Source organism: Sparus aurata, chromosome 9 (genome assembly GCF_900880675.1).
Source record: "Sparus aurata chromosome 9, fSpaAur1.1, whole genome shotgun sequence".
Lineage (NCBI taxonomy): Eukaryota > Metazoa > Chordata > Actinopteri > Spariformes > Sparidae > Sparus > Sparus aurata.
The window spans coordinates 29,767,182-29,782,527 of NC_044195.1; the positions used below are offsets into that span (position 1 = coordinate 29,767,182).

General features: G+C 42.0%; 1 protein-coding gene across 2 annotated transcripts in view; it reads left to right on the forward strand.

Moving 5' to 3' along the window:
- spegb (striated muscle enriched protein kinase b) overlaps window positions 1-15,346 on the forward strand; it is a 37,679-nt gene that overhangs the window by 12,756 nt on the left and 9,577 nt on the right. For both annotated transcript variants that reach the window (XM_030428477.1, XM_030428478.1), the window contains exons 5-30: window positions 82-225; window positions 328-510; window positions 1,169-1,335; window positions 1,583-1,671; window positions 2,987-3,162; window positions 4,568-4,828; window positions 4,933-5,091; window positions 5,213-5,402; window positions 5,494-5,723; window positions 6,107-6,226; window positions 6,633-6,737; window positions 6,835-7,041; window positions 7,130-7,253; window positions 7,762-7,934; window positions 8,019-8,131; window positions 8,240-8,408; window positions 8,530-8,626; window positions 8,778-8,978; window positions 9,192-9,249; window positions 9,374-9,451; window positions 9,608-9,780; window positions 9,863-9,889; window positions 10,044-10,196; window positions 12,241-12,283; window positions 12,397-12,465; window positions 12,590-15,335. In XM_030428477.1, coding sequence (XP_030284337.1) covers window positions 82-225; window positions 328-510; window positions 1,169-1,335; window positions 1,583-1,671; window positions 2,987-3,162; window positions 4,568-4,828; window positions 4,933-5,091; window positions 5,213-5,402; window positions 5,494-5,723; window positions 6,107-6,226; window positions 6,633-6,737; window positions 6,835-7,041; window positions 7,130-7,253; window positions 7,762-7,934; window positions 8,019-8,131; window positions 8,240-8,408; window positions 8,530-8,626; window positions 8,778-8,978; window positions 9,192-9,249; window positions 9,374-9,451; window positions 9,608-9,780; window positions 9,863-9,889; window positions 10,044-10,196; window positions 12,241-12,283; window positions 12,397-12,465; window positions 12,590-15,335 — 6,255 coding nt within the window. The remainder of the gene's footprint in view (window positions 1-81; window positions 226-327; window positions 511-1,168; window positions 1,336-1,582; window positions 1,672-2,986; window positions 3,163-4,567; window positions 4,829-4,932; window positions 5,092-5,212; window positions 5,403-5,493; window positions 5,724-6,106; window positions 6,227-6,632; window positions 6,738-6,834; window positions 7,042-7,129; window positions 7,254-7,761; window positions 7,935-8,018; window positions 8,132-8,239; window positions 8,409-8,529; window positions 8,627-8,777; window positions 8,979-9,191; window positions 9,250-9,373; window positions 9,452-9,607; window positions 9,781-9,862; window positions 9,890-10,043; window positions 10,197-12,240; window positions 12,284-12,396; window positions 12,466-12,589; window positions 15,336-15,346) is intronic.

A 15,346-nucleotide genomic window follows, 5' to 3' on the forward strand; every position in this document is an offset into this window, starting at 1 on the left:
TCGAGGGGACTTTCTTCTAATTTGATCACAAAAAAAAAAACTCAACATGACTTCAGGCTTGTGTTTTGTTAAACTGTGCAGATTCATCAGATGATTCTTATGTGTCTGCTGGAGAAGACCCAATGGAGGCCCCTGTATTTGAGTTTCCCCTCCAGGACGCCGTAGCATCTGCTGGTGCAGATGTGCTACTAAAATGTATCATTGCCGGCACCCCGACTCCTGAAGGTGACATGATGTACTTTGTGTTGTAACAACAAAAATCTCAAGGGGTGAATTTGAATTGTATAATTTAGCAATCATTTCACTTCTCTGCCATCTTTGTTAAAGTTACCTGGAGGAGTGACAACGCTGAAATCACCAGCTTTGCACATTACACAGTCAAAGTGGAGGGTGAACGACATAGTCTGCTCATCAAATCAGCTAGAATGAGTGATGGAGGAAAATACTGTGTGACTGCCGTTAATCAGATGGGCAAAGCGTCCAGCAGTGCTACCCTTATAATTAAAGCAGGTAAGTTTTTACTTTTGTGACTATATACAGAACTGATTTATGGAGATGTATTGTTCTTTTTCATACTTTTGACTCTTTGAAACTTGAAACCTCATCTTAACTTATTTGATTAGCATTGTTATTCAAAGGAAGTGCTATTAATTTATTGGTAAGTAAAACATTTTTTCATCTGTAGTTCAGGTTTTAATTGTGTTTTTTGAGTTGCCCATTTAACCTGGATGAAGTTATGTGTCATCGTAAAACAGAGAATTGTTGTGTGTTGTGTTACAGCTGATTTCTCTCTCTTGCTCCTTTGTCATTATCTCTCAGAGCAAAATGTCTGTGCCATATATTCCAGCTGAACAACCTCACTTATAGTTACCATAGCAACTCAGAGGCAAAACTGAACCTATAATTTGCCCACTGAGGCTCCCTGACTCCACCCACTGTGAATCCACTATTGTTTAGATAACATATTTGACATCTCAGATTCTAATTATATTCTAAGGGGTTGCTTTGTTTATGTCTTTTCTTTTCTTTTTTTTATGCATGAAACCCTTGATCTCCTGTTTTCCCATCAACCCATGCCGTCAGTCGGAACAAAAAAAGTTTACAGAGTGAGCTGGATTGCACAAAAACTACAAAATGAAAATATAACGTAACCCTGTCGTGTTTACAGAGACTGCGCAAGAGCCGAGGGGAAACCTTGGTGTGCCTATGGATATCAGCAGCCCTATTACATCTGATGAGGAGTATCTCAGTCCCCTGGAGGAAAGCATGGATTTTGGAGGGCCGGAGCCGAGGCGAAGCATTGACTCGCGATTCAGGAAACCCCCTGCATTCCTGGTGAGACCTTACAGAGCTAGGCCTAATTGTCTTCCCCTTTTAGAGTATGGCATATCTATTTTTAGCATTGACACTCACCCAACTGCACTTCTGACTGGTTGGTTGCAGAGTATTGCATGAAAATGTTCTATGTACAGGATGTCCTTGATTCTGTCTATAATAAATCACCCCATCAGCACATCTGTCGATTAAAACTTGCAGGTAAGATGCATCTCTCGGCTTCTAACTTACATTACATCTCAAACAGGTAACAATGAGTGATCAAGCTGTCATTGAAGGACAGGAAGTCACCATGTCTGTCCGAATAAGTGGACAACCCAAACCCATGCTCTATTGGTAGGTCCCCTCACTTCATCAAACTGCTCAAACTCATTGCATGCATGGGACATGGAAAAGACTTTCTCTGTATCTGTGCCTGACTGCACACATTTGCTCAGGAGCATGCTGCTTTATTGCATCTGTTAAAGGAAGTGGAAGCTTAATGTTTACTGCCTACCAATCTCAAGGCTGACAGAAAGAGTCTTAATAGGGAAAGGGGATGAATAACACACTTCCCCCAATTACCATGGAGCAGCTCAGTGCCCAGAAACACAAATGTCTTGCTGAACTAATGAGCCCTTCGACAACAATCTGGAATTCCCATACAGTGGTGAAGGCATCTAAAAAAGGAGACAGACCTGATTGCACTCTTTCTTCACCATGGTCAGATCCTTTTCTGTTTATAGAGCCCTTCCTCATATCGGCCAGTGGTTCTTTATCGCTCTTGTTAGCTGCTGCAGCAGCTCCAAAGAATGAGGCTGTAGATATGTTCCATATTTTTCTTATCCAATAAAAAGACCGAAGCCGGATATGTGTTATTCCTCTGTGCAATCGAGCTCCGTTGTTGTTGGGGAACTACTAAATCACTTAACTGTTAACTGCTCCTTCAGTACAGTGAGCATTGGCACTGTGTTTGATTTTGAGTCAGTCCCACATGCACCATCCTGCTGCTGTAAATACTCACAAATGCACCATCTATGGTGTCAAATTAAAAATACTTTCTCACACCTCTCAATAGTGTGAGAAAGGATGGTGATGGTTATGATTATTCAGCACGACTCGCTAGTTTTCTCCGTTTTGCGTTAGCACTAGCCCATTTTACTGATAAGGAGACAGGGCATGCTGCGGGCCAGATGAGATGTGCACGAGGCACAAGGCAGGATCTGCTTTGCATATAGCCTATAGAGTGTTTTGAATTCAAACAAATAGATCAACATTTGCATTTTTCCTAATGGAAGCTCAAATTTCAAATAAAAAGTTACAGATGAAATGTGTTGACAGATGGACTAACACATTGCAGGTTTTGGTCTTTTCATGGGAGACAAGAATAGGCTGAATCACTCTGGCAGGTTCTGTCATCGCAGTTAGTCATGACTCTCGAGAGACAATAGCAGAAAAGAAAGTGCTAAACATAATACTGCCAGTCCTGGTAATAATAACGTATCCAACCCCACACCCACTTTTATACCACCCAGAATAGAGCTTGCAGTCGAAGGAGTGTGTGCTTGGTCATCCTTCATCGCATATATTAAACTGAGTGGCGTATGAGTGATTCATCTCTTGTTTTTTATAACATGGCAACAATTGTTCCATTATTTCTGCTCCATTGTAGGCTGAGGGACAGAGTCACGGTGAAAACAGGCCCACGTCACATTGTGCGTGAGACAGAAGATGGCACTTTCCAAATGACCGTCAAGTCCGCAGTGAGATCAGACTCTGGGATTTACACCTGTAAGATCATTAATGAGTACGGCACAAAGCAGTGTGAAGGAAAGCTGGAAGTAAAAGGTACGCTTCTCTTTGAATCTACAGGTGTTTGCTGTTCTGAAATACAGATTTTAGATTTAGAATATATTGTCCATGGAGATGCCGGCCTTCTCTCAAATGAAACTAGATGACTTGTGGTGCCCAAAGTGACGAAACGTTAATCTGAAAAACTTGATTGCCGGGTGAACTGTCCCTTTAAGAATCTACAAATCATACAATATGTCAACTTCTTCCAGTGGATATTGAATCTATTTTTTGTTACACTGTCATGGAGACTATTTGCCAAAAAATACTCTTGACACACTACACTGATGCCATAAGTAAAATAAGTAAATTACACATTTGTCTATTGCATGATTTGATATCACCGTGTTGGTGTTGTTTCTGGAATATCATAATTAATGTTGCTCATTGGACCAAACAAAGTTTTTTGTAATGTCATAGCTTCACGACTTTCTTTGATCACATGTAATACAACTATGTACTATCTAGTGAAACTGGTTACCTGCATTTAACCCATCATGAGGGAGCAGTGGGCAGCGGTTGTGCCTGGGGACCAACTCCAGATCTGAGCCATTGCCTTCATCTAGGGCACAGACTGGAGAATTAACCTAGTGTGCATATTTTGATGCTGGGGAGAAGCCGGAATACCTGGAGGAAACCCACGCAAGCATGAGGAGAACTTGCAAAGTCTGCACAGAAAGGCCATGCCCCAGCGTGATTTGAACCCTGGACGTATCATAACGTATCATAATGTAATTGTATCGTAACGTAACGTAACGTAACGTAACGTAACGTAAGGAATGGTATCATATCGTATCGTACATATTCTTCTAGTGAGGCAACAGTGCTAATCACTGTTAAAAAGTTAAATGAAAAAAAAGTTAAAAAAAATGCAAAAATGGGGTGCCGTTTAGCTCAGTTGGTAGAGCAGGCGTCCCATGTGCAGAGGCTTTGTCCTCTCTGCAGTGGACCCGGGTTCGACTCCCGGCCTGGGGACCATTTGCTGCGTGTCACTCCCCCTCTCTCTCACCCTGTTTCCTGTCACCTTCTTCAGCTGTACTATCAATAAAGCCATAAAGGCAAAAAAAAAATTACTTAATAAAATGCAAAATAACAAGAGATCATGGTTTACAATAATTAAACAGTATCTACATGGGATACAAACCCCTGTCTCCTGAGTGAGAGCTCTTTGCTGTGCCCACTCAGCCACAGCAGCATGTTCCAGATGTGAGTTTTGTCGCTTTCTCTGAATTTGAAGCTTTGGTCCTGCAACAATACTTAAACAAGACACAAAGGTTGTGAATGGTCCTGGAACAACACGAATTATCATGCTGTCGAAACAACACAAACACGGCGATATCAGATACACTGACTGGTATCGCTTAACAGCACTCTTTAGAATATGTCTTTTATGTCCACCCAGCACCACCAGTTGAGCCCGGTCTGGCAGTCATCCGCCCGGTCAGGGACATCACGGCCAAGGCTGGAGAGACAGTTTTGTTTGAGTGTCATGTAATCGGACCGAAGGACACCGATGTGGACTGGCTGGCAGATGGGAAACTGATCCAGCCGGCATTGCTCAACTGTAAGATGCACTTCGACGGAAGAAAGTGCCGCCTGCTGCTCAACTCCGTCCACGAGGACGACAGCGGGACATACATGTGCAAGCTCAGCACGGCTAAGGGTACGACTCGAGATTAAATATCACTATGTGTGGTGTCAAATTAATGTACTTATTGCTCTGTCTGCCTCTTCTGCTACTTATGAATTAAAATGTTTACTCTTCAGAGGAAGTGACATCATGTGGAAAACTCAAAGTCATCCCTTCAATTGAACCTCTCTTCACCCGTAAGCTGGATGTTCTAGAAGTCATTGAGGGACGAAACGCTCGATTTGACTGTAAAGTCAGTGGGACGCCGCCTCCTAAGGTCATCTGGAGCCATTTCGGTAGGGGGAAAATAGATACTATTATTATCACTGTAAGGTTTAAACTCCATGCCCTTTGTGAAATTGCTGTTTCACCTTTTTCTTTCTTTATTTTATTTCTTACCCTCTCTTTTCTGTATAGACCATCTACTAAAAGAGAGTGAGGACATTCGTATTCTTCAGGAGGGTGGCCGCCACTCTCTCATCATTGCTCATGTGACCAGCGAGGATGAGGGGTTTTTCACGGTCACGGCTCGTAACAATCACGGCGAGGCAGAGAGCTCCGCCGAACTTTACATACAAGAACCGCGGCCGGCCATCTCCTCGCAGATGTAGGAGGGTGTTAATCTTTCACTGTTGCTGCTTATGGGTTGAAAAATGTCATTTCTGTGCAGGAACTGACATTTCTTCTCTTCCCTTCAGGGCTAAACTGGAGAAGATGCCATCGATCCCAGAAGAGCCGGAGGTCCCAGAGAATGAGGTGGAACGTTTCACCATGCCCGACTTCATCAAACCGCTTTACGACCTGGACGTGATCGAGGGAAAGGAGGCCGTGCTAAAATGTAAAGTGGCTGGTTTGCCTTACCCCACCATCGTCTGGTTCCACAACGGCAAGCGGATTGAGAGCACCGAGGACAGAAAGATGACACAGTGTAAGTGGATTAATATTCAATCAATGTTCAGGCATTCACAAAGCTATTAAACTCTGGGCTGTTTGTTCCAGACGGCTCTTATTTAGCATATTTATTGGAAGTTAAAAGGAAAATTAATATATTAATGAAAATGAAAATGAAGCAAGAAATGAATCAATTGAATGTAGGAAAGAAAACTCAAAACTTAAGTGACTATGACTTTGCATGAAGACAAAAACCTGAGCAAATGATCTCAGGCATAATAGGCAAGCCAAAAGTTTAATTAACCACCACATTATTTGTGCGGTATATATTCTACTTGTGAATTTATAAGAAATGTTTTGTTGTTCTGAACTCTGTATACCTAAATGAAAAGATACACTGTTCTCTGCTTCCTCCTGCAGTCCGTGACGTCCACAGCCTGGTCATCCGCTCTGTGTGTCATGCACACGGTGGCGTCTACAAGAGCGTCATCTCTAACAAAGTTGGCAAGGCCACCTGCTATGCTCACCTCTATGTCACAGGTGACTTTCATTCATTTTTCGGCTTGCAGCTCAACAGAAACACAAGGGGCCTCGTGCAAGATTCAGATCTGATGCTACTTCAGAGGCAGCTGTACTATTAGTTATTTCTTGTCTCTTTTTAGAATATTCTCAACAACAAAGCGGTCTATAAATGGGACTAGATGAAATCATTTCTGACAGCAGGACTTGAAAGTGTTCTTTCTTTATTCTTTATTTATGTAATATTTTTCTGAATGAAATTTGTTCAAAAATGGAGCAGAACAGTGGAGGAAATCTTACAAATCCACAACTCCTGCTCAACAGATGGCATTCATCAGGCTGAAACGAGCAATTTCTGACAAATTTACAGGCAAAGGCAGATCAGAATCATTTATGGACCACTTATTCCATTGTGATGACTTTTTAGATATCCTCCCTGACCCTCCTGATGGGACTCCAGTGATAGAATCCATCACCGGTAAAACCATCACCTTAAGCTGGAAGAAACCAAGGAGGCTGGACCCTTCCATTGGTACGCAAGATTGATATTTAAAAGGATCTAATTTTAAGATCGTAGTAGTTTCAACATTGTGCTGAAGAATTTTGCATTAAACCCCTTTTTCTTTTAGACCCCAGCTCCCTGATGTACGCCATCCAACAGCAAGCCCTGGGCTCCATCCAGTGGACCATCATAGCTTCTGGCCTGAAGGAGACCACCTACACCATCACCACCCTCTCCAAAAGTGTGCGTTACGCTTTCAGGATCCTGACCATCACCTCCAAAGCCTTCAGCAAGCCCTCGCCTGCCACGGACCCAGTGCAGCTCCTGGACAGAGGTACATTCAGATTCATAGAGCATCCATCCATCTTTAAATATGTATGACCTGTTTATTAAGTATTATCCGTGCGTACATTGTCTGCCAGGTGCCTATCTTCAGGAGGCTCCGGTGATTGTTGATAAGCCAGACATTGTGTATGTGATGGAAAACCAGTCAGTCGCCATCACTGTCACACTCAATCATGTCAACGCCGCAGTCATCTGGAAGAGGTATGTGTGTCTCTGCTGTCAAGCCTCTTATTAGTGTGTCTTTTTCGTTAATTTGTGTTGAGTTATGAGTTAAAAAGAAAAAGAAATCAACTGCTTACTTGCATAATTTCTCCAACATATGCAGTATATATTTCTACACAGTCGTTGTTGGTTTAATGATCTGTTTATACTGCAGTTGCAGTTGTGAACTTTAACATCCATGCTGCTATCACATGTTATCACAGCTATCATAATTAAGTCAAATGGTGATGAGGTCACCACCTAGTGGATCAAGGGTATTACAGGACGGTCAGGGTGAATGACCAACAAGGCATAAATACAGTATGACAGTGCAAACAGGCAGCTGTTTAATCCCAAGCGATTATCAAAGATTATCATAGATTCCAGGATAGTGACACAAGGTCTATCATTGTACCCCCACTCAACACTCGAGCAAGAGCCAAACCTCCACTGCTCTCCTATCGACAGTTTATTTATCCTTGTTTACAATATAAATACTTTTCCGCAGGAGGGGAACCGTTCTGTCCAGCAAGCCAGGCCTGTACGAGATGACAATGCCAGATGACGACCAGCACACGCTCAAGCTGCTCAAAGTGAAGAGTGCTGACATCGGCGAGATGATGTTTCTGGCCTCCAACAAGTATGGCAGTGACAGCTGCACCTTCAATGTGGAGATAGCAGGTAGGCAGTAGATTCATTTATTAATTGTTTATCCATCCAAACATGATGAAATTTGGTATTTTACCTTTGCAAATTCGTTCACAGCTCCACCAACGTTTGAAACTATCATGGAGGACTTGGATGTCTGTACTGGGGAGACCCCTCGCTTTGCTGTGGTTGTGGAGGGCAAACCCGTTCCCGACATACTGTGGTTTAAGGTTTTTATCCATTTTTAACCTTTTCAAATCGAAACGTAGCCACGTAGATCATTTTTTGTTATACATTTTCAAAGAGCCGTTGCTGAAACTTACAGCGTTTGCTTTCAGAATGACATCCTGCTGTCGGAGAGCAGCCATTACACGTTTGTGTATGATGATAATGAATGCTCCCTGGTGGTCCTAAACGCTCGTCCGGAAGACTCCGGTGTTTACACCTGCACTGCTAGGAACTTGGCAGGATCTGTGTCCTGTAAAGCTGAACTCACCGTTCATGAAGGTAAGAGGTCAACAAAAAAAGCTACAAAGTATAACAATCTCTTGAAGTGAAGGAACAATAACTCTTTTGTGTGATTAGATGTGCATTTCCCTGTATCCAATTAAAAAACTCATTACTGCAGCTAAAGTTAAAGAGGATCCAATGGAAGATGAGCAGACTATTCTAAGGAAAATGCGCAGACTGACTGACCACTATGACATCCACAAAGAAATTAAAAGGTGAGCGATTTTTAAGCCCACATTTCGTCCCGTATTTTGATGCACTAGAAATTTCTCATCTTGCTATTCTGTAAAGATGGAAAATTATTTCAGATTTAAGTCTTTAGTCAAGTTAAGCCAAGGTAAAAATGAAGTTTTCTTTCTCCTCCAGAGGTGCGTTTTCCTATATAAAACGTGTGACGCAGAAGGTGGGCAAAATGGACTATGCCGCAAAGTTTATAACCACACGGGCCAAGAAGAAGGCATCTGCTCTGAGAGAGATGAACCTGCTTTCCAAGCTGGACCACGAGAGAGTCCTTTACTTCCATGACGCCTTTGAGAAAAAGAACGCAGTCATTATCATCACTGAATTGTATCCTTATTATGCAGTTAGAACAAAGAGTACTGTGCTGCAGAGTGCACAATTAGCCTTTGAAAGTAAGTGAATTGATCTCAATTAAAATGTTTTTTTAGTGTCACCTCTCGCCCTGTGTTGTTCTGAAAAGCTTTTCATTAAAATATACTCTCTTGTTAAAAGTGGAATAACCATGCATACATACTGTTAAGCCTTAATTCATCTTTAAAGATGCCACGAGGAGCTGCTTGACAGATTTACAAAGAAATCTACAATAATGGAGTCTGACGTAAGTCCTTTTTCTTGACTGAACAGCAAATCTTAAACTAAGATCTAGTAATCAGATGTATGTCATTTTAAAAGCGCTAATAAATAACAGCTATACTGGCACATTTGTGTTCTGGGATCACCAGGTACGTTCATGTATAAGACAACTGCTTGAGGGACTGGATTACCTTCATCATCTCAGCATCATACACCTGGACATTAAGGTAGGTTCTCATAGATCCACACTCACTGTCGTTGTTTCATGTAAAGACTTTATATTAAAAAAAGGAATCTTCAAAAATGTGCACTGGTACTGTTTTTCACTGTTTTTCTGATGGCAGAAAGAATAACAAAATATATTATTCTTATTCTCTCCTAAGCCTGATAACATCCTCATTGCGGACCCCCACAGTGATCAGATCCGAATCTGTGACTTCGGCAATGCAGTGGTGTTCACACCCGACGAGGCTCAGTATTGCAAATATGGCACACCAGAATTTGTTGCGCCAGAAATTGTCAATCAGACCCCTGTGTCAAAAGCATCAGACATCTGGTAGAGCACCTCTTGAAATTAGAGTTTGTTTGTTTTGTCTTAACCCACTACCTTTTTCTAATCATCTTCTTTGTTTTCCCAGGCCAGTTGGAGTTATTGCATATCTGTGGTGAGCAAAATCATTCTCATTATAATAATTGATTTTCTTCATGATCAAACGTATCCCAGGATGCTGAAATCAATGTCAGTTCATGACATGTTTGCCCATTCAGGCAGAATTCCCAAGCTTGCTACTAAATATAAGTATTTCCTTATGTTATCAGTCTGATAGGAGTTTCTCCATTTGCTGGAGAGAACGACCGCAGCTCCGTACTGAACATCAGGAACTATAATGTGGCCTTCGAGGAGAGCATGTTTGCTGAGCTTTGCCGAGAAGCCAAAGGGTTCATCATAAAGCTGCTGGTCGCAGACAGACTGTGAGTATACTGCTGGATGTTTTTTTTCTTTTAAGGGTCTGTTTAATCTGATTATTGTGTGAAATACAGAAAGAGATATATGATTAATATTTCGAACAGTACATTAACCCGTTTTGCCCCACTGGCAACAATTGTTGCCGAAGTGTATCACTGTCATTTTCCACTCATAATAAAAAATCTCAAAGGTACTTATGCAACTTTTTCCACTTATATGCTAGTAGACAACTTAGACAAAAGTTTTGTTTTATAAAAAATTGTTTCCAAGTGCTTCCTATCACATGACATCATCTGCTTCCTGCTACTTCTGACTGAAGACATGGTTGATGCAAATCCTCCTGGAAAGAGGCAATTTTCATAAATTTCTTATGATTTTCCCCCCAAACATGTTTATAATTATTTAATCATTTAAGCCTCTAGAGTAACCCTCCCCCAAAAAATTTTACCTGGGATGAATATTTTTTTGTTCATGGGCTTATTTCTGTGAGTGGCAACAAAAGTTGCCAGTGGGCACATAGCTTGTCGCTAACTAAAGGAAAACACTGTCTGTAGGATTGCTCATAATTAACTTATTTCAAATTGAAGAATGATGTACAACGGCTCATTTTAGTCCTCTTGGAATACTCTTCCTAGCTAAATAAATTCACAGGTATTCAAGGCCTGTGTCTATAGGATTTTTAGGCGGTCGCCACCCCCTTGTGGCCCAATTGTTGAAAAACGCGTGCTAAAGTGCCCTTTTGGGAGCCAAAACGCATGCTAAAGTGCCCTCTTGCTTGGCAAAACACACTAAACTGCCACCTTGGCTGGTTTAAACATGATAAACTGCCCTCTTAGGTGGCAAAAATGTGCGCTAAACTGCCCTCTTGGGAGCAAAAACAAGCACTAAAGTGTCCTCTTGGGAGCCAAAACGCATGCTAAAGTGTCCTCTTGCTTGGCAAAACACAATAAACTGCCCCCTTGGCTGGTTAAAACGTGATAAACTGCCCTCTTGGGTGGCAAGAATGCGGGCAAAAGTGCCCTCTTGGGAGCCAAAACGCACGCTAAAGTGCCCTCTTCAGTGGCGAGAACGCGCTGTATTTTCGCCCCTGCCCTTTGAAAAGTCTGTGCACGCCACTGCTGAGATGTATATCTGATAAAAAGGTTATTTTAAATAAAGAAACTAGTTCAAATTGTTTGTTTTGAATTTTATACAGGGGGAACCAAGGTTTGAACCATGATCATTAGCTACCTTCCTGGGATGGTAATATCCATTGGTATCCATGTACAGTTTTATATATATATTTTTAGTTTTACACCCCCCACCCCCTCCATCTTTTTGTTATTATTCATTATGACTATATTATTATTCTGTTATTACTATATTATTATTATTATTATTATTATTATTATTATTATTATTATTATTATTATTATTATCATTATTATTATTATTATTATTATTATTTCTATGTTATTATTACGTGACATTTGACCTAGTGACAAGCTGTGTGCCCACTGGCAACAATTGTTGCCAGTCATAAAAATGCTATTTTCTTCAAAACTAAGTACAAAATGGAAAAAATAAATACATAACATGATTCAGAGGGACTCAACTGATAAAATGATATGCCTTATAAATCTGGAAAAAATCTGGGCACAAATGGGTTAAGGAATTTAGTTATAAATATGCTGAATAATACACAGGGGAAATATTTTCAGTCAATGATATTTGACGCGATTCTTAATTTGATGGATAACAGTGTCTTATTTTAACACATTTCCGTAAACTTTACATAAAATGTTCTAACTGCATAGAGGTGAGAATCCTGAACAAGCATGTCAAAAGACAAAGTCGCTCCTGTTCATTATTTTGTCTGAATATTAGATGCTTATCAAATGGACATCTGGTGTTTATATCATTTTCTAGTCCCTGTCTGCAACTCACATACTGTCTTCCTCTGGTGCTTTTCATTTAGAGTTTGTTAAGACAGTGTAGTTTATTAAGCCATATATTGTAACAAATGTTTATGAACCTGCCAAACTGAAATATTTCGTAATGTCTCTCTAGGAGACCTGATACTCAGGACTGTCTCCGACACCCTTGGTTCAAGGTAAGATGAGGCCAGTGGCACTTCACGCTACACTGATAACCATTAATAACCTCTTTCTGTATTCATTTCCACTTACAATACTGAGCAAGGGCCCATTCTTTATTTCTTTACAGACACTTAGCAAGGGGAAGGCCATAAATACAGAGGCCTTGAAGAAGTTTGTATCTCGCAGAAAATGGCAGGTAAGGGATGTTATATTTACTATTTGGGGTCTTTCTACAAAGCATTATTCCTTAATGCCTGCAGATTCTGAAATGGCCATGTTTTTCCACTTTTTAATGGTATTTAATGTCCCATTTTTCACAGCGTTCACTGATCAGCTACAAATCAAAGATGGTCATGAGGTCCATACCTGAGTTGCTTAACGATTCGTCCAGCCATATCTCCATTGCGGTTCCCAGGCACCTCAAAGAAGGTTCACCTTTGCCATCATCATCCTCTGATTCTGATGAAGACATTGATGAATTGCCATTTATTCCAATGCCGCTTAACATGGAATTCTCTGGATCAAGGAAGTCGCTGAATGACATCCAGACAAGTGAGCAAGAAACAGGAAAGCAGGATGGAACAAGTAAATGGTCTGGATCTCCTGTTCAAGTCCAGGAGGCGATGGATTGTGATCCAAAACAAACAGAAAAAGAGGGGGTTGAATTAACAGGTAAAAGCCGTGTGCGGAAAAGGTCATCACAGGACAATGACAAGGGTTCCTCAGATGAAGAATCACCTGGTGAATTACCGCAAAAGTCAGAGATGACTAGAAAACCCCTGAGAAGGGGTTCAAGCATGGAGTCAGACAAACCAGAGGGTGGACGGCGAAGAGGAGAGCTAAGACGTGGTGGCTCAGCGGACAGTGCATTGCTACTCCGGATTACACCTGAGGAGGGCCCTGAAGAAGGAAACCAAGAGGATGGCAGGAGAGTTCTCAAGAAAGCTGTCTCTATGGAACTACCGAGGAGGAGCACCAGCCCAGGAACTGCCAAGATGAGTCAAGAAGACTATGCTCTGAAACTGGAGCTGATGAGGCAGCGACTACTCCGTGGTGGCTCTGCGGACAAGAAGATGAGTGGACTGAGAGGACCCCTGTTGGAAACATTAGGAATGGGAGACGAAAATCGTGCGATATCCTCAGATCGCTACTCTCGTACTGCTCGTTTGGGCCCACCACCACTTACCAGAGCCGCATCAAGTGATTCAGCAAGGGACGAAGTTCCAAAACCCAAAGTTTTGCGTAAAACTGCATCATTCAGTCAGGGTGATTCAGAACCCATACCTTTACACCGCCGGTTGGGAGCTCCATTGGAGATTCCCTTGGCACAGGTAGAAGAGAGAAGACTCAAGGAGGCTATATCCATGTCATCTCTCACTGAGCAAACCAAGCTAGACTCTCGTCCAGTGACTCCCAGGGAACCTTCACCAAAACCACCAACACCAGACTCCATCATGCAGGAAAGTCCAACTAAAACAGAAAGCGAGGAATCATTTATGGAGAAAGAGACAAAGTCTGATGAGACTATGAATGAAAAGATGGATGGGCTGACAACTGATAGTAATTTTGATGAGAGATCGAGCACAAGTGGTTTCTCAGAGAAGGATATGAGCATATCAGAAGAACCAATGATTGAATCAGAGTACATGGGCCAGAGAATTCCTACACCTCCTCTTGAAGTTCAGAGCTCTAAACTAGAAGAAAAAATGGAGGAAGAAGAAAGAGAAAAAGAGGAAGAAGTAAAGGAAGAGATTATGAAAGAAGAAGGGGAAAGACTTGTCAGTGTTGCTCAATTAAATGCTAAAGAAAATGAAAGGGTTTCTGAGGAAAAGATTGAAGAAGAAGTAAATAAGCCTGCTAAGTCTTCTGACTTTACGATAACCACAAGCTCTGTTATGGTCAAACCAACACAGGAATATTCTCATACCCCAGAAAATGTTGTGTCAACTTATGTGCCACCCTCGCTTCCTTCTCGAGTTGTTCTTCCAGATGGAAGGACTTCAGCATATGCCAGTATTATGCAGACCATCATGGTCCCTTCACTTCAGCCTGTCAGTGAAGAATCTTTAGGCCCCTCTACACCTGTTGTGCTTCCAGCCATTTCAGCATCTTCAGTATCAACTGAAACAGTTTTACCAACATCCTCACCTGCCAGCTTGCCCTCTGGCTTACATGGTCCATCAAAGCCAGTTATCATATCAACCACTGAGCACCCTGCTGTGTACTCCAGGGTAGCATCGCCTGAAATGATCACAAAGGAACCGAGTCCACCAAGGACTATCCCACGTTCAGCATCCCAACAAGAGCTCCCACCAGGAATGGACCTTGATGACATTAGCTCTGAAGAAGTCTTTGAGGCTCGCTTCAAAAAACGTGAGTCTTCCCTCACAAGAAGTCTGAAATTTCTGTCACGGTCAAAGAATGAGGAAAAAGCACCAGCAGACTCTACAGAGTCAGGTGAGGAGATATACAGACCTGGGCCAATTGGTGCACCATTGGAATTATCACAGAGGAGACTTGAAGAGAAATCAAAGTCTGTCCAGGACCTTCGTGAAGCTCAAAAGGACCAAGGTTTTATGAGAAGGCTCTCTTTGCGCCTGAAGAGAACTCCATCTGCTGAGCGCAAGGAGGACACGACCAAAGATGATGATTCATTTGCTTCGAGACGTAGGCTTTCATGGACCCTCGGCCAAAGAGGTTCACAGGAAAAGAAGGAAGTGGAGATGAACCGCATGGATGGTGGCGGCGATGCAGTGGTGGAACAAGATGAAAAGGAGCTCAAGAAACCTAATGAGTCGCCAGTCTTTGCAATGCGCAGAAAGATTGAATCAACAGTGGCTGGTATCTCCACAAGAATTCGCAGCTTCTCAGAGGAAAGGAAAGCATCACAGGACAAAGACACAAAGAGGACACCCATTCTTTCCATGCTTCGCCGTTCTGCATCCGAGAACCGTGGTCCAAAGGTTCCCAGTGTTCCTCAGAACCAGCTAGCATCTCAGGCTAGCAATGGTGCCTCAACAGAGTCTCTAGACTCTATGTCCAGCCTCAAGTCCGACACATCAAAGGGTATGAAGAAA